The sequence below is a fragment of the Theobroma cacao genome, chromosome 10 (genome assembly GCF_000208745.1).
Source record: "Theobroma cacao cultivar B97-61/B2 chromosome 10, Criollo_cocoa_genome_V2, whole genome shotgun sequence".
NCBI classification, from domain to species: Eukaryota; Viridiplantae; Streptophyta; class Magnoliopsida; order Malvales; family Malvaceae; genus Theobroma; species Theobroma cacao.
In genome coordinates, this window is record NC_030859.1 from 2,801,972 (window position 1) to 2,820,530 (window position 18,559).

Genomic DNA, 18,559 nt, shown 5'->3' on the forward strand with positions numbered 1-18,559 from the left:
ACATTTTAGTTTATCTTTTCTTCTACTAATTTCATTTGCTTATTATTTGTGCTGACGTATTATTATGAAATTAAAACTCCCATCTCAAATTGATTGACTTGTACAAAATTTTAAAAAAATTGACTTTAATATTTATTGTAAATTATTTTATGTATAGTATTGATAAACTATATAATATTTAATTTCAAAAAGCAAATATATTATAAAAATCAATATGAAACATAAAAAAAAAAAAAAGTAACAGTTTTGTTTTTTTGGTAGGCTTTACCCCTTAGGGAGCCCTTCCAGAAATTCTCAAAGGCCAGGGCCGAACCCAGGCTTGACAGTTATAACTTAAAGATGCTTAAGATTCAATTTCTTTCACAAACACATACTATAGACTGCTTAATTACAGAAATGAATAAAAAAAAATCAATGTGCATGCATAGGAATTTCTACGACCTTTGGATTAAATCAAATATGAACAACATGAACGCTTAGTTATTGCAATGGTTTTTTTTTTTTGGCAAGCTTAGGTATTGCAATTAAAATAAAAGAATATGAGCAATTGTAGTTAATATAATAAGCACATGAGAGGGCTTTAATACCTCAGCAATGTAAGAACAAATATTTTGCATTAAAAGAAAAAAGTTCAGTAGCAACGATAGGTGGGGTACATGTATTTCTTCTATTAATGTGTGTTTAGTCTTCGGGTAGTTGCTGTGCTAAATACAATAGCCAGTTTCCAAGCTTCATTTAGTCCGCCTGGAGGTGTTTTGGCAGGGAGATAACAGTAGTTCATCTACCTCAGAAGCTGTTAGCTCCAATACCCCAAAATTATTAACGCCACTAGAGAAGGAAGTTCAATTTCACAAGCATTACCCTGTCAAGGGACAACAGTAATGGGAATTCTTCTATAATTATTTTGGGATGAAAGACTAGGGCAATTTCAATCCGACTTTCAAGATAATCTCTCAACGGGGATTTATATCATTTTATAATTATTTTTCATCTCAATTTTACAACTATTAAATTTCAATTATTTTTAAGACATGTACATTTAGTAATCACCGAATACTTAATCAACTGTACTAGATTTCTATATATATACACACGCAACGATAAGTATGGAAAATTAACTTTTTTATCTAAAATTCAAAATATCCTACAATAATTGTGCTTCTAATATAATATGATTTAAATTGGTAAATTCAATCTAGTTAAATGAATTAAAATGCAAAAGTTATTAGAAGGAATAAAGGCCGATTGTACAGGATTCCTTTACCCTAGCTTTAGAAGTTCTCCAATAAAGAATGTAAAAGAGATGTTATACATGCTCTGCTTTTCTTAATCTGCACGCCTAGCATCTTTGCCATTGAACTATCGAGTATGGCTCATACTAGTATTTAAAATAAAAAATAAAGTTTTGTTACAAATCCTTAGAGTACTTTTTAAAGTTAATTAATATTTTTATTTATAGTAATACTTTTGTTATAAATTCTAATGTATTAGACAAATATATTACTTAATATTATAATTTTAAAAAGTTTTTTTTAAAGTACTAACTGCCTAAATCCGATAAATAATAATATAAAATTTAAAATTAATGGCAAAAGCTGAATTAAAATATTTTGTGATCAGCATTCTTCCACATAATCTTTTTATTTGTAATATATATATATAATATATATTTCTTTTTGGAACACTTGACAAGTTTAACACCATCTTGGTTTAAAAGTACATTAATGTAATGAGCAATGAAAATTGTTTAGGAGATTTCACATCAGCCCAAAGCCAACGAATACTCAAAATTTATGGAGGCTAAAAGATCCTGACACAGAATTTGAGAATTTCTTAGCTTCCATGATTGTTGCCAAAAAAAGTGAAGAAGACGAACACCCTTTAGTAGTTTATTTGTCAATGCATGGATAACGCCGTTGCAGCAGATTTTTCCACTACACTCTAATTAGCCTAAGCCCTCACTACCTATCAATTTGTCGTTGTTCTAAGCCTTCTCTTCTCATTGTGATTACCGGATGGATGGGATCTGCTCAACTCTTTATTTTTAAGTGAATTTTCCTCCATGCTTTCTTAATTACACTTTTCTGTTTTCGGCCTGTCATTGTAATTTCGCTAATCTTGATATGGAAGAAAGTTTGAGGAGGGCTACTCAAGAAGGAAACATCGTTGAATTGTATGCATCAATTCAAAGAGATGGAAATGTTTTGAGGAAAATCGATGAGATGGAGTTTGTCAACACTCCATTACACATAGCTGCAGCTGAAGGATGCATTGACTTTGCAATGGAGATAATGATCTTAAAGCCGTCATTCGCTAGGAAGCTAAACCAAGAAGGCTTTAGTCCCATTCACCTCGCAGTGGAAAAGGGACATAAAGAGCTGGCGTTACAACTCATGCAAAATGATAAAAATCTTGTCCGTGTCAAAGGGAAGCAAGGTGAGACTCCTTTCCACTATGCAATAACGAGAGAACAAAATCTTGATCTCTTAACTAGATTCCTGGAGGCTTGTCCTGAATGCATCCAAGATATGACAACTAAAAACGAGACTCCTTTGCACATTGCAACGGGAAACAATAGATTAGAGGCTCTTGAACTCCTCTGCCGGATGCTTAGGAAGAGTGACTATCGTCAGGATGTGGTGAACCAAAAAGACAGGAATGGCGACACTGCCTTGCACATAGCTGCACGTAATAATCAACCCCAGGTCGGATCTCATCTCTCTAACTAATTTTACTTTTACTAAAAACTGAATGGATTCTGTAATTGGAATTGAATTTCACGGTCAATTGATTGTGGCTTTTATTTATGTCTCAATACTCACAATCAAGCAGATGCTCAAACTGCTATTAAACTGCAAAGCTGATAAGCTTGCAAAGAATCTGGCTGGTTCGACGGCACTGGATATTGCCCACGAACTTAATAACAGAGAGAGCGTTAATATTCTGCATGGTTGGCGAAGGGCAAGAGTTCAAGAACAAATGTTTAAGACTGTGACAAAGGCATCAGAAGTAATTTTTAAGGGCATGGACAGTATATCAAGCGAGGACCGCAATGCCTTACTAGTAATTTTAGGATTGCTTCTAACAGCTACCTACCAAGCCAGTATTAGCCCGCCTGGTAGTGTTTGGCAAGGTGATAGCTCCTCAAACTCCAATCCCACTGTAGGATATGATAAAAAATTACCGGGTACATCGGTCATGGATGAAGTTGATTTTCTTCAATTTTATATTCCAGCCTATACTGTCTTCATAGTAGCGTTTTTCCTAACATTGGGTCTCCTTAAACCTTACCCCCATGGTTTCAGGACTTCTCTTCAAGTACTACTCGCATTTCTTGCTATATCCTTCGACCAATCAATAACTTTCATCTCGCCAACTAGGTTAGCATATCAGGTTATCTGTATATTTTCAACACTGGTTTTTATTTGTATGATGTTCATGTGTATTGCTTATCGGGTATCAAAAATTAGCGTTTTAATTCTAGGATGCTGGTTAGCGACTGGTACATATTATCCATTCTGGATAGGAATCCTTTTAATTCTTTTAATTACGGAGTTTTGGTTGTTTCTCGGTCTATATGATCCATTTTGGATAGGATCCATTTTAATTCTAGGATGCTCTACAGCAATATTTAAGTTTTATTACGTCTTGATTGTAGCCATAATAGCTCCCATATCCTTGATTTTACTTGGGCTGTTTCTATTCTGGTTAGAAGTAATTCGATGAGAACGTTGGCTGACTTCGCACCCCTGAAGATATACGGGCACCTAATGTTGAATGAAGATATAAAAAGATGGCTGCCCCTGGATCTAGATATTTCCAATTCCCGGTTCTGTATCTTTATTTGTTGTCTCACAATGTACCACCCATAAGTTCAGTTCCTCCTGTATAAAAGCATCTCTACTTTTTAGTTTATCTTTTATTGTATTTTATTTCGTTTATAATTTGTTCTCATATGTTGTTAATATTCTTTTTGTTTTAAATCAAACTTTACGTTTTCTCTTATCATAAAAATTTTAACAAAAAAATTAGCATTTATTGTAAATTATTTTATGTATAGTATTTTTTAAAAAAATTATCTTTAAGTAATAGATTTTGGGGTAGGGTTTTTATTTTTTATTTTTTTGTCATTTACTTCTGTTGGTGTGGAAGGGATCCAGTCTTGAGATCCCAAGGACTGTTATCTTCGGCCCTAAGCAGAGGCGGAGGAAGGGGGAGCTAGCAGGGGCCCCCGCCCTTGCCAAAGTGTTAATAGTTTATAAATTTTTTTAGTTTGTTTTAAATATTTATAATTTTACTCTTAATTGTACGCTGCTACTTCTGTGAGCCAGGCCATGGATGCCACTACAAGTCTCCTGTAGCAGGGCTGGTGACTTGATGTCTCCATATCGGGGAAGAAAATCACTTGCAACGGAATTGCTCTGATTGTTAATAGGTTAAGTAATATTATAATTAAAATAATAATTATTATTATTAAAAAAATTTATTTAAATTTATCAAAAAATTATTTAGATTAAATTTAACATAACTTTACTTAAATGATTATTGAGTATCATCATTAGTAGAATTATATTATTATTATTCAAGATTTGAATCTTATGAAATAATTTTTTATATTTTAAAATATCTTTTCATAATATATTTATATAAAAATTTGTTAAAATTATTATTCATTTTTCAGTAGCATATTCAACAATTAACAATTCGATAAATTTCTATTCAATGATTAAAATTAAGTATAAGCATCCACAAATTACTTAAAATTACATATAAAAATTAAACAATAAAATAATATATTTACAAAATAAATAAAAATATTCATAATTTTAAGCTATTATTTAACATGTAATATTATTTTCTATTAGAAAAATTCTGTTTGGTCTCAAATTATAGAATTAATCAAAAAGAATTTACACATAAAACGTTTAAAAACGTGATGTAAGTTGAAAAAGTAAAATTTAGATGAATTTTTTTTTTTGAAGTGATAGATGAGTTGTTTTAAAAGAGTGAAAAATGTAATCAAAGGTCAAGAAGAAAAGTATCTCTGCAGGTCTTAAAAGTAATATTTGAAGTTTTAGAGAGAAAGAGTGTAGTTTAGGTTTTGATTTTTTTAATAAAGTTTTAAAATATATTTTTTTTAACATTTAAATATTAATATATAAATTATTTTTTTGATAAATTTACTTGGATCAAGAATTTTTTACCCCATTTTTCTAAAAAAATATAAAAAAATTAATATATTATTATTATTATTAACTATGTAAAATTTTAAATAAATAATATATTTAATATAAATTTTTAACAATAGCGTAGTATCATGTGACACCACTCTTCTATAGGTGGGTCCGCCAATGGTTGTCAGCTAGAGCCCTCGTGTTTAAGGCTGAAGCTCTAGATGCCTTTATTCCTAAGCTTTTTTTTTGGGTTTTTTTTTTTTTTGAACACTTGATACCTTTACCCCAACACTTTTTTAAGTCTAATGTTCAATGTAGAGCCAATTTTCATTTTGATATCACTTTTAGCATGGTGTCGATTCCCTATCAATTTATTAATAGAAAGTTGATATTGGAAATTGATATGTTGTTAGTTTCGTTGGCAGCTACCACCGGGCAAAATTTGTACATGTGTAATTGTCTACGTAATCGAATTCTTTGTTGTTTTTTTTCTTTTTAATTTTTTTATTTTTAAATTGTAGTTTGACTAAAATGATTTAATTCTAATTAGATTAATATATCTTGATTTATATATCTTGCTCAAAACAGTTCCTTCAATGCTGTTGTTTTCGCATTACAGCAACAACAAATCGAAACTAATCTACCGATGCTCATTTCCATTCCTTTTTTTTTTTTTCTGTTTAGCTATTGATTGAGTCTAGTTTCTTCTTCTCTAGTGTCTACATTCTTGCTTTGCACTATTGCATGTATTGTGCACATTTCTTATATCTTTGTCACTGTCAAAAGCCGTCACAAGAGGGAGTCTCTTTATTATTATTATTATTATTATTATTATTATTATTATTATTAAGTGGGTGAGTTCGTGTGCCAGAAAGTAGTATAAAAAGTTTTTGCCGGCTTAATAAGTTTAAAGACTTAAAATGAAATATTCAAATGAAGATTTTTTTATTGAAATTAAAACAATATATTAAAATTTTATTCTTTTAACTTTTTGAGATGCAAAATTTTTAATTAAACTTTTATAATCAAGTTTTTCTAATATTTCTTTTTCAATTGATAATATAGTCAATCCATTTAATCTTCCTTCAGACATTGTTTATCTTAAATAAGATTTTATTAATTTTAGTTTTGAAAAACTTCTTTCTCCTAAAGCAACACTTACTGTAATTGTTAACATTATTCTAAAAGCAATATATGCATTTGGAAAAGAATTGAGTCTTCTTATATGATTAAGTATATCAATTGGATTATTTTCTTCCTGTATAATTTTTTTAAAAATTTTTAAGTCTGAAAATAAATTTAAACCATCAATATCAGAATAGTTATTATATTTTAAGAAACATTCAAGATTAAGGTAATATTCTTTCAAACTATTATCATCTAATGACTTCAACTTTTTACCGCTATATAGAAAATAAAAAAAAATTAGTTTTATATATAGGAAAAAAATAACTATTGAAAATTATTAAATGAGTTGATTGGAAATAAGATAAATAAGTGAGAAAAAAATAGATGTTGGAGATTATTAAATACCTATGATCGTTAATTGATTAGAAATAAGAGAATATAATTGAAAATTAATAGCATTCTAGAAATAAGAAAGTGATAGAAAATTGAGATTTATTAAGTACATAATTAAAAAAATGAGAGAATAAATAATTTTATTAATATTTTTTACTTTTATATATTTTTTTAGTTTTTATATATTTTTAATATAATTAATTATATTATAATTATTATAAAATTATAAATCTTCTCTAAATTTGGAACCTCCTCAAATTAGAGGCCTAAAGCCCTTGCTTAGTGGCTTCACCCAAGGGCCGGCTCTGACAAAAATTAGCACTAGATGCCCCCTTTCTTGGGAAGGACTAGAAAAGACTACTCTCCACTGCCATTCATACACATCCACCCAAAAGACAATTGAAGCTTAACATTTGGTAATAATTAACGTAAGTAGGGACCATAACATTTGGATCCATTTCTTCAATAGTGCATTGTTTTCTAGCTTCAGATCTACCATGCACAGCCTTCTATAATCTTTGTAAGTGCACATTGTACCTTAATTGACAAGATGCTTTTCCTATCATTAGCTACACGACCCCATAAGAACCTCCTTTGATTCAATCGAGGGCTTCCTTCACACTACAAGGGATTGAAATAACACATGAAAGGAATGTGTAAACTTGCAATAATAAATCTTGTCAATGTAACTCTCTCACTAATCAACAACAACTTGGACTTTCAACTAACCAATCTAGATTCAAATCTATTAATGACAAGCTTCCAAACCTTCACAACTTTGTCATTTGCACCTAAAAGTAGCCTCAAATAGGAGTTAGGGAGGTTATCCACCTTGCATTGGATTTTTGAAGCCCATAAGTCCAATAAATTTTATTCAACAATACCAAGAATTCTACTTTCTCTAAAGTTGATTCTCAATCGGAAAACTATCTCAAATTTGCATAAAATAACTGTATCATATTGGAGATTGGATATCACCAAACCATTATGTCCATCTCCAATGCCCCTAAAGTACTCAATAGTGGCAGCTCTTTTCTAGTGACATTTAGATCTCCACAACATCATAGACAAAGATCTTTGTCTGAGTCTTCTTCTTATTATATGTTTTTTCAAAAGAGTTCTTTTCAAAAATATCTCTCACACATAAGATGTTTTTGTAAATAGTCTTCTTTATAATTTTAATTATTTTTAATCAAGAGAATTAATTTTAGATAAAATTACCCTTAATGAAACCGACTCATATATTTAGGTCCATACTTCAAATCGACTCATATCCTTTCAGCTTTCCTTACTAGACCATTTATCTCTGAAGTATTCATTGCCAGAAAGAAAAGCCTTTAAGCATTTTAAGTATTTTGAAGTGGTTTTTAATACATGAAGAAAAACCGTTGAGCATTTTTAGCATTTTAAAGCATTTTGGAGTGATTTTTTTATGAAGAAAAACCTTTGAGTATATTAAGCATTCTTCATCAAATAGGCATATTTGTTGATCATGTTATTAAATAGAATATGGTGTATTGTTTGAAGTTGTTAATTTTGTTAAATAGAATCTAGTAGTTTTGGTAGATTTTAAGCATTGCGTAATCGGTTTTTGAGGATTGCGTGACTGGTTTTTAGGTAGTACATGATTGGTTGATATGACATTATGTGACTGGTTGATTGGCATTACGTGACTAGTTAGTAAGGCATTGCATGACTAGTTAGTAAGGCATTATATGACTAGTTTTTAGCTATTGTGTGACTTAGGCATTGCCTAAAAACCAAAAACGTAATGATTACGTTACAATGCTTTAAAAACCAGTGACACAATACCTAAAAACTAGCAACGCAATACCTAATAACTAATTGATTTTGCTTGCTCGCAGTTAAGTTTAAGTTGTTAAAGTCGTACAATGTTCTAATTTACAAATACGTCTAATCAAATTCAACCCCTCAACTTTGGGGTTGTATGAATAAACTAATAAACCTAAAAACCTAAAACGCATACCTTGATGTCATTTCTTCTCTTTGGGATGACAAAATAGACAGTATTTGGCAAGAGAGAGAAATCGAGATTTAATTTTAAAATTTTTGTCTGGATGGCGGAATAAAGAAAACTAAAACCATTTTAATTTGTTTGAAATTGTTTAAAGGGCATTGTTGTCAAATCATGTCAAAATTTGGTTAAAAAAAATTAAAATTATAATGAAGGATATTTTTTAATTAAGTTTATGAGGAGAGTTATTTCTCACAATTTTTTCTTTTCAAAGTCCACTATAAAATATATGCCCTTCATACTATCTTTTCTCATAAGATTAATAATCTCATTAGCTATAAGTAAAATTTTGCAATTTATCTCCCATTAATGAAAGCAAATTGATTGCATCCAATCACCTCCACCGTTGCAAGTCTCAAAAGGTTTGCTAAGACTTTAGCAAGAATTTTATACAAACTTTCCACTTGACTAATTGGTCTATAATTGACTGACCCCATAAGACACTCATACTTTGAAAAGAGAATTATAAAAGACAAGTTTGTTTAACTATTAAAAGAACACAAATTATGGAATCCATGCAAAAATTTCATCACTTCCCCTTTTAGATTGTTCTATTGATTTTAGAAATGGAGATTAAAATTGACTGATCCTGATGCTTTTTTATGTTTGCTTAGTCAACAAAGATTTTTATTAATGCCAACATGTTTTACAAGCTTTGATATCCCAATTAAGAGGGAATATTGTTACAAGAACCGTCCTAAACATTCATTGATAGTTTGACCAACATTATTGGTAAGAAACAACATAAAAAAATATCCCATTTATCATAAAGTATAAAATAACTCAGTTCTATCAACACCAAGCTTGGCTAACGAATCTACCAAGAAATTTGTTTCCTCAATTTCCAAGCCCAGACCCATGGCTGAGCTCTATAAATCAAAGGCTGAATTTTCTGAAAGATTAACAATAATTGTAACTCGTTCCAGACTCAATATATCAACTGACACACAATGCATTCCTAGTACTAATAGGGTTGGTAATAACAGCAATCTACCGAGCCATTTGTAACACGCCGGATGGTGTTCGACAAGCTGAAGCAGGTTCGAGCGAGGTTTCAAGTGGAGCAGGTAGATCAATCATGGATCAAATAGTTTTCTTTTGTTTTATATTCCAAACACTAAAGCATTTCTCATCATGCTTCTCCTTACGGTTCTGTTTCTAATATATGGTCCTTTCAGCGAAGTGGTTCTCTTACCATCGCAGCCATTAGTCATTTGGTATGTCATGTCGACATTGGTCATAACCCTAACTGCAAAGTTTACTTATTTCATTTGGCTTACTTTGGTGCTTGCTGTTGCATCTGGGTGTTGGTTATTCAGCGCTCATCTATATTGGCTAATGAAAATAAGGAAGGTTAATAGGAGTTCAGAAGAACTCAACGTCTCAGTGTTATTTTGAAAGGGACCGAAACATACACATCCTCTAGCATTGGCCTTTGCATAAATAGACGTTTTCAGCATAAAATGTTGAGATGAATTCGACAACTGTGATTGAATTTTTTGTGGTTTCTAGAGAATTGTTCATCTTTGCATCCCCTGTTGCCATCCATGGCATCTTTTTGCTAATTATTTCCATTTTCATCAAGAAATAAAAATGTTAACTTCAAATGCTTATTCACAATTGGGTTCACATCTGGCTTAGGGTTGGACTAATAGGCTAGCCCAAACTTTTTTTTTTTTTCCATTGAATGGTCCGTATCTAATTTAAATCAATACGTTTAGAAGATTTTTTAAGATATTTGTTAAACACAAATACAGGATCATCTGTTAATCGCATAAGTTAACATTAAAAATACATCACTTACTATTATTACTGTATAATTGTATAATAATAACTTTATAAAGTTTATATCTAAGTAATAGATTTTTTCATGATTTTTCTTTATAATTAAAATATTTAATATTATAGAAAAATTCTCATTAATGCATAAAGACAAGCACGTCTATGATAAAAATTTTCACTTTTCTACTTTGTCCTTTGCTCAATTGATCCCTTGAAGATGAGAGGGAAGAATGTAAGGAGAAGAAAATTTATCTTAATCCTTGTCAATTGATTTTTCTACCATACTTTTATTGTTAAGTAAATTTGGATAAGTTGAGTTCCAATGATTGAATATGATGTAGCCACAAGTGCTATCCAGCTCTCAATAGATATTTTAAAACCAGAATAAAGGAGAGACAGCAAGAGCTCCTTTCAGTGACTAGTACGTCGTCTCCACGACCACGATATCTTCTGTTACCTTTTCTGTTTTGCCACCTTTCCTAATTGACTTTAATTGACTGACACAACAGTGTCCTGTGCACCCTCTCTTTACACTTTTAGTCAATTGCTGTAAGTGGCCTTACGATTACCTATCAATTTATCATTAGTCTAAGCCTTCTCGTCTTACTATGTTTACTGGATGGAGGGGAACTGCTCAACTTTTTTTTTTTTGATTAAGTGAAACCAATCCGAATGTCTTCAATGCTCTCTTAGTTATATGTGTCTTAATATCTTCTTCTATTTTGAGCACGTCATTGTAATTTGGCTCTCCTGATATGGATGAAAGTTTGAAGAGAGCTGCACAAGAAGGAAATATTGTTGAATTATATGCATCAATCCAAAGAGATGGAAATGGTTTGAGGCACATCGATTAGATTGAGTTCGTTGACACTCCATTACACATAGCTGCAGCTCAAGGGTGTATTGATTTTGCAATGGAGATAATGATATTAAAGCGGTCATTCGCTAGGAAGCTAAACCAAGAAGGCTTAAGTCCTATTCACCTTGCAGTGGAAAAGGGGCATAAAGAACTGGCGCTACATCTCTTGCAAAACGATAAAAATCTTGTTCGTGTCAAAAGGAAGCAGGGTGAGACTCCTTTGCACTATGCACTAACTAGAGAACAAAATATTGATCTCTTGGCATGCGACCAATCAAATTGCAAGGCTGATAAGCATGCGACCAATCAAATTGGTTCAACGGCACTGGCTGTTGCAAACGAACCTAATTACATAGAGAGCATCAATATTTTGCATGGTTGGGGAAGTGCAAGAGTTTTAAACTTTCAATATAAAATTCAGAAACAAATGGTTAAGCATGTGACAAAGGCATCAGAAGTAATTTTTCAAGGTATGGACAGTATATCAAGTGAGGATAGTAATTTTAGGATTGCTTCTATCAGCTACCTACCAAGCCAGTATTAGCCCGCCTGGTAGTGTTTGGCAAGGTGATAGCTCCTCAAAATCCAATTCCACTCCGGGAAAAGCGGCCATGAATCAAGGTGATTTTCTTCTTTTCTATATTCCAGCCTCTACTGTCTTCATTGTAGCGTTTTTCCTAACATTAGGCCTCCTTAAACCTTTTCCTCGTGGTTTCAGGACTGCTCTTCAAGTATTACTTGCATTTCTTGCTACATCCTTCAATGAATCAATACTTATCATAGCGCCAAGTTCTGCAGCAACTATAGTTATCACTTTGTTTACAGTGTTGGTTTTTATTTTGATGATGGTCATGTGTATTGCTTACCAGGTATCAAAAATTAGCGTTTTAATTCTAGGATGCTGGTTCGTGATTGGTTATGGTCCATTGCAGATAGGAACCTTTTTAATTATAGGGTGCTGGTTATTCCTCGGTCTATATGATTCATTCTGGATAGGATCCATTTTAGTTTTAGTATGCATTTCAGTAATATATGAGTTTTCTTACATCTGGATTGTAGTTGTTATAGTTCTGTATCCTTGTTTTTACTTGGTCTATTTCTATTCTGGATGGAAGCAGTACAATGAGAATGTTCGTCAACATACCACCCTTAAAAATTTCTGGACGCCTAACGTTGAATGAAACTCTAAAGATGGCTACCACTGCATCTAGATATTTCCTGTTGCCAGTTCTTGTATCTTTATTTGTTGTATCATAATGTACCACCAATAAATTCAATTCCTCCTGTACAAAACCATCTCCACTTTTCAGCTTATCTGTATTGTACTTTATTTCGCTTATAATTTGGGCTGATATGTTATTAATACTCCTTTCTATTTAAATTAAACTTTACATTTGACTAATCACAAATTTTTTTAAAAAAAAATTATGATTTTAGTATTTATTGTAAATTATTTTATATATAGTATTAGTAAAGCATATTGTTTTTAATTTCAAAACAGTAAATATATGTTAACCCTCTTGTACTTTTTCTGTGTTCTGGACTATATATAACACATTAACCCTCTGGACCACTCTTGGTCTAACAGCATTTCTCCTCTAAGGTGGTTCTATTGCTTTCCTATTGGTCCAAATGGACTACATCTCTGTCCCTCGTCTTTATTATGTTGCTGTTATTGCCGTTTCCTAGATTTGTTTAAGGGGAGACTGAGAGCATAAATGAAGCATGCATTTGCTTCATATGCAGAGGCAGAGCTAAAGTGGAAGGAAATTTACATTGAAATATTCTATTTTTCGGTTGCTGCACTGTGCTTTACTGTAATCATGCTGCAAAATTGATTAAATTCGTAGATAAAAAGTATTTAGGAACCCAACACTTTTTAAGTCTAATGTTCAATGTAGATCCAATCCTCATTTTGATATCACTTTTTAGCATGGTATTGTTCCTTATCATTTTATTAAAAGAAAGTTGGTACTGGATATTGATATTTTGTTATTTCAATTTGCAGCTACCATGCAACAAAAATTACACACGGGTAATTGTTTACGTAATCAAATTATTGTCATGAGCAAAAAACTATAACATTGACAAACAGAGTCTTTTTCTTTTGTAAATTTTGTTTATCATGAGACAATTGAAGTACAATGGTCACTTATAAAAAAAATTGATTTTTTTTTCCACTTGTTAAATGGGTTAATTGGCTAACCTGACCATTTCATGATGTAGATAGCTAGCAGATGACAAGTAATTTTAGGATCATAGGAATAATATGATTTTTTTTTTAATTTATTTGGATGACAAGTAAGTATAAGTTTGGGAATTTACTTTTCTTATATTTCAAAGAAGTTTAGGGTCGAATACATTTTTGTTTAAATTTACTTTACTTGCACTTTAAATTTAAGTTAAGTAAGATTAGGGTATTATAAAAAAAAACCCTTAGATTTAGTTATTAGGGAATTAATATATTTTTTTGAATAATTGAATAGCATTATATTTTTTGTTAAAATTTGAGTGTAAATTTTTGCGTTTAAAACTTAATTTGGTTATCAACCTTAAAGGCTTTGTCGAGTGTTAGTTTTTGTTTTCATTCTAACTCATTCTATCATTTCAAAATTTGAAAATTGAACCAAAATTAAAGTGGCGTTTCCACAAACATAACAAAAGCATTTTTTAAAGTTCACCTAATTTTAGGGATTGGTTATTCAATTTTGAAATATATTGAAGATTGAGAGCACTAGTCATTCAAACTTGTACAACGTGTTTGGTTGAGGGGAATGGCATAGTCATTCACCTAATATTCCTAATACCAGTCAAATCAATCATTTGTTTCGTGATGGCCATTCCTTGAGAGGTTGGAATAGGTATTGTCAAGGCCCTCTACGATAATGTCTATTCCAATCCAATGAGCACAAAAAAATAAAATAAAAAAAACCAATGCATAGAATCTTAACTCTTCAAAAGATATTAAAAAAACTACAACAAATAAAATTTTAAAATAAATTAATTTTTTGAAACGACTTCAAATAGTAAAGTGATTTTTGCATTATGAATCCAATACATTGCAATCATTGAATCTAATTCAATAATTAATTAATGACCTCTTTCCCAACCATGATGAGTGATAAAAAATTTCAAGAGCCATCTCTCCCTTTCTTTGACTTCACGCAATCCTAAAGTGTTGTCGTCACATTGATTTTTTACTCTTATGAGCAGTCCATAAGTTTTGAAAATTACATAGCCACATGTGCTATCCCGCCTTGAATATACATTAAAACCAGATTCAAGTAGAGAGAGAGAGTTGTCATCATAGTGGTCCAAACTATCGAAAATTTTATAATATATACTACTGTTTTACCACGAAAACTACTTTATTCGGCCTTTTCTGTTTTTTAATCTTTCCCGGTTGACTAAAAAGCACTGAGGTTTTTCCTTGTAAGTTCGTCAAGGTACTCCTGTGCAGTGCACCCTCTCTTTATACTCAAAGTGTAGGGTAGATGCAAATTCTGGAGGGCCTTAACTAAGAATGAAGGCACGCGCCTTACAGCGCGACTGACAAAAATCAACCATTTCCGAGGCCAATTGTTATACAAACGGAACCAGTCTCCTCTTTCCTTCTCACTCTTGTTTACTTCATTCTCTTTCTACTCTATATCTGCAATAAATCGACTAACCCTTTCAGTTATTTTCCAAAGATTATTATTCAATCTTACCGATGGATGAAAGGTTGAGGAGTGCAGCTCAATCAGGAAATATAGATGCCTTGTATGATTTAATCGAAGGTGACGCGGATGTTTTACGACGCATCGATGAGATGGAGTTCGTTGATACTCCACTGCACATAGCTGCAGCTGAAGGGCACACTGAGTTTGCAATGGGGTTGATGAACTTAAAGCCATCATTCGCTAGGAAGCTCAACCAACGCTGCTTTAGCCCCATTCACCTAGCCTTGCAAGAGAAACAAGAAAAGATGGTGGATGATCTCCTATCAATTGATAAAGATCTTGTTCGCGTCAAAGGGAGGGAGGGTTACACTCCTCTTCATCATGCAGTCAGCGAAGGAAATGTTCCGCTTCTGTCTAAATTTCTGGAGAATTGCCCCAATTCTATCTTTGATTCGACTATTCGAAAAGAGACTGCTCTGCATATTGCAGCACAAAATAATAATTTAGAAGCTTTCCAAGCCATACTGTTTTGGATTCAGAAGACACGCGAATGCCACAACATGGAGAAAAGAAGAATCCTAAACTTACAGGACAAGGATGGAAACACTGTGCTGCACATAGCCGCATCAAATAACCAAACCCAGGTACCATTTTTCTCATCCTAAGAGAAATGAGAATTTATTGGCATAGTGTTATATATCATTTGCCAATTAGTTGTGGATTTTATATACGCAGATGATCAAACTGTTAATAGAAAGCCAGAAGGTTGATAGCAATGCGGTTAATCAGAGTGGTTTTACAGCTTTGCGTGTCTTACAAGAACAAGCTCGAGTTGACAGCGGAGAGAGTGTGAACATTCTGAAACGGGCTGAAGATCCAGTCTCTCCACTGTCAGTATTTACCAAATCATCTATGGAGACGGATTTGGACCAACTGTCGTATGATATTTCGAAGATGAATATAGATACAATCAATGCGTTGCTAGTCGTATTTGCTCTGATTCTAACGATGACTTACCAAGCTCTTCTCAGCCCGCCGGGTGGTGCTGAAGCTGCGGGGAAGTCAGTCCTCAAGCCTTACATGTTTATTTTGTTCTATACTTCAAATCTCGCAGCTTTTGCAATTACGTGGTTTTTAGCAGTGTTCATCATCCAGACAGTTGCCAGCAAAATCGCACGTTTTGTGGCTATACTATTCATTTTGATCTGGTTTTGCTACATTGTTGCACATGTTATCATATCGCCACCGCCATATGCCGGTTGGGTTGCTTTTGCTGCTGCTTACATAATTGGCAGCTCACTTTTTGTAATTGGCATGCGTATCCGTCGCAAAAGAAATTAATTTCTTACTTTATAAATATTGAATTTAATACCCTTTTTATAATTTATATAAATCAAATTTTTATATTTTTAAAATTTATTAATGTTAGTCCAGTTGCTAATACTATTAAAATTCTTCTACTGAAATCATTGACATGGTATTGATTGTTAAATGAGAATTGTAAATAAATAGCGCTAGATATAAGCAAGAATAAAGAATCGGAATCAGGATGGAAGAAGAAGACCACTTGCAAATAAATGAAGAAGACTGAGTTGAGCAGTGCGCACCATTTTGTGAAGCAAGGAAGAAGGAAATCTGAAGTGCACCGTTTCGCTTATGCACTGTCTCTCAACTGCTGTTTTTAGAATTTCATCTGTTATTTTATTCCTTACAAATGTTAGTTAGTTGTTAGTTGTTTTAATTAACTAAGTTTTCCCTCTTCATCACCAGATTAACTAAGTTTTCCCTATCGTTTTAATTCTCATGGATTCAATTCCAACATTGGATAAAGTCTGTAGCTTGGTATTCAGAGAAGAGACATATAGGAATCTTATATTTTAGTCACTTGGATAAAGTCTGTAGTTTGGTACTTGGATTTTTTTAATGAAAGGTCAATTATTCCCCCTTTTAACAATTTTGTTCAAAGACAATACAACACTTCAATCAAATGCTTAACGGCAAAGAATTTGACCTAACTGATTTTTATGCAAGAATTGCCATAATTCATCACTTGTCCTGCATTGATACTCCAAAACAAAATGGAGTTATAGAAAGGAAGCACCAGCACATCCTAGTAGTGGCAAGGTTCCTTATGCATCAGCCAAAGCTCCCAATTCACTTTTGGGGAGACACAATGCTTATTAACATTCATATCATTAATAGAATACCAACCAAGGTCCTTAAAAACAAGTCACCATATCAACTACTGCACAGCAAGCCACTAGCCTATGACTACTTTAGAGTTTTTGGATGTTTGTGCTTTGTTCCACACTAGCACATAACAGAAAAAATTTTGAGAGTAGAGCCAATAAATGTGTTTTTATAGGATATTCGAACTATGTAAAAGGGTATAAAGTCTATGATATGGATGCACATAAAGTCATAACACCAAGGAATGTTGTTTTCCATAAGAATGTATTCCCTTTCAACCTTTCACAGCATGATTCACGATATTCTGCTTTTTATCAAACACATGGTATGCATTCTACGTCCGTGAATGATTTTGACTTTGACCTAACAAGTTCTCCTTTACATGAGCACATATCAACTGAATTACATGTAAATGACCCTTCATCCAGTGCAGAACATGCTACCACATTAGAAAATGATAGCCATTCATATATTCCATCACCTATACATAGTATGCACATTGATGAACCTAAAACAGAAAATGATGTTGACCTTGTTGACCCAATCCAACCACTTAGGAGAAGCTCTAGACATGGACAAACACCTAAATACCTGGTAAGTACTACACTGAACTACCACCTCATAAAAATTCAACCACACCATACCTATAACCAATTACCTATCATGTCAAAACCTGTCACCAACACATAGAGCCTTCACTATGCCCATGTCATATATCCATGAACCAAGTTCTTACCAAGAAGTTGCGAGCCATTCACATTGGAGAGATGCTATGGAAGTTTAGCTGAGGGCTTTGGAGGATAATCAAATGTGGAGTATAGTACCATTGCCTTAAGACTCCCATACAATTGGATATAAATGGGTATACAAAGTCAGGTTGAGAGCCAATGGAGATATAGAGAGATACAAAGCTTGTCTAGTAGCTAAGGGATACAACCAAGTTGAAGGTTTTAACTATCAAGAAACCTTCAGTCCTGTGGCAAAACAAACCACAATCAGAGTATTCCTTGCCTTAGCAGCAGCAAACAAATGGACATTATCTCAACTTGACATAAACAATGCATTCTTGAATGGAGACTTGGAGGAGGAGTGTATATGGAACTCCCACAAGGATGATGTTGGATCAAAATTAGTTTACAAGCTGCACAAGTCCTTTTATGGACTTAAACAAGCATCCGAGCAGTGGAATGCCAAGCTTACAGCATCCATTTGAAAGTATAGTTCAAGCAATCAATTTCAGATTATTCCTTATTCATTATGAAGAAAGAAAATGGAGATTTTAGTGCTCTATTGGTCTATGTAGATGACATTAGAGTGGGAAGCACATCAAGCAAAG

At 32.6% G+C, this 18,559-nt stretch overlaps 2 protein-coding genes across 2 annotated transcripts in view; both read left to right on the forward strand.

Annotated features, from left to right (window-relative positions):
- LOC18586213 lies at positions 2,124-11,915 on the forward strand. Its single transcript, XM_018128776.1, has 4 exons — positions 2,124-2,705; positions 2,833-3,502; positions 9,657-9,797; positions 11,398-11,915. Exons 1-4 carry the CDS (start codon positions 2,124-2,126, stop codon positions 11,913-11,915), a joined length of 1,911 nt encoding a protein of 636 aa, XP_017984265.1.
- The window catches only part of LOC18586215 (serine/threonine-protein phosphatase 6 regulatory ankyrin repeat subunit B), an 87,546-nt gene continuing 84,070 nt past the window's right edge, over positions 15,084-18,559 (forward strand). The window contains exon 1 of the mRNA XM_018128777.1: positions 15,084-15,677. Within this exon, the coding sequence (XP_017984266.1) occupies positions 15,084-15,677 (594 nt within the window). The remainder of the gene's footprint in view (positions 15,678-18,559) is intronic.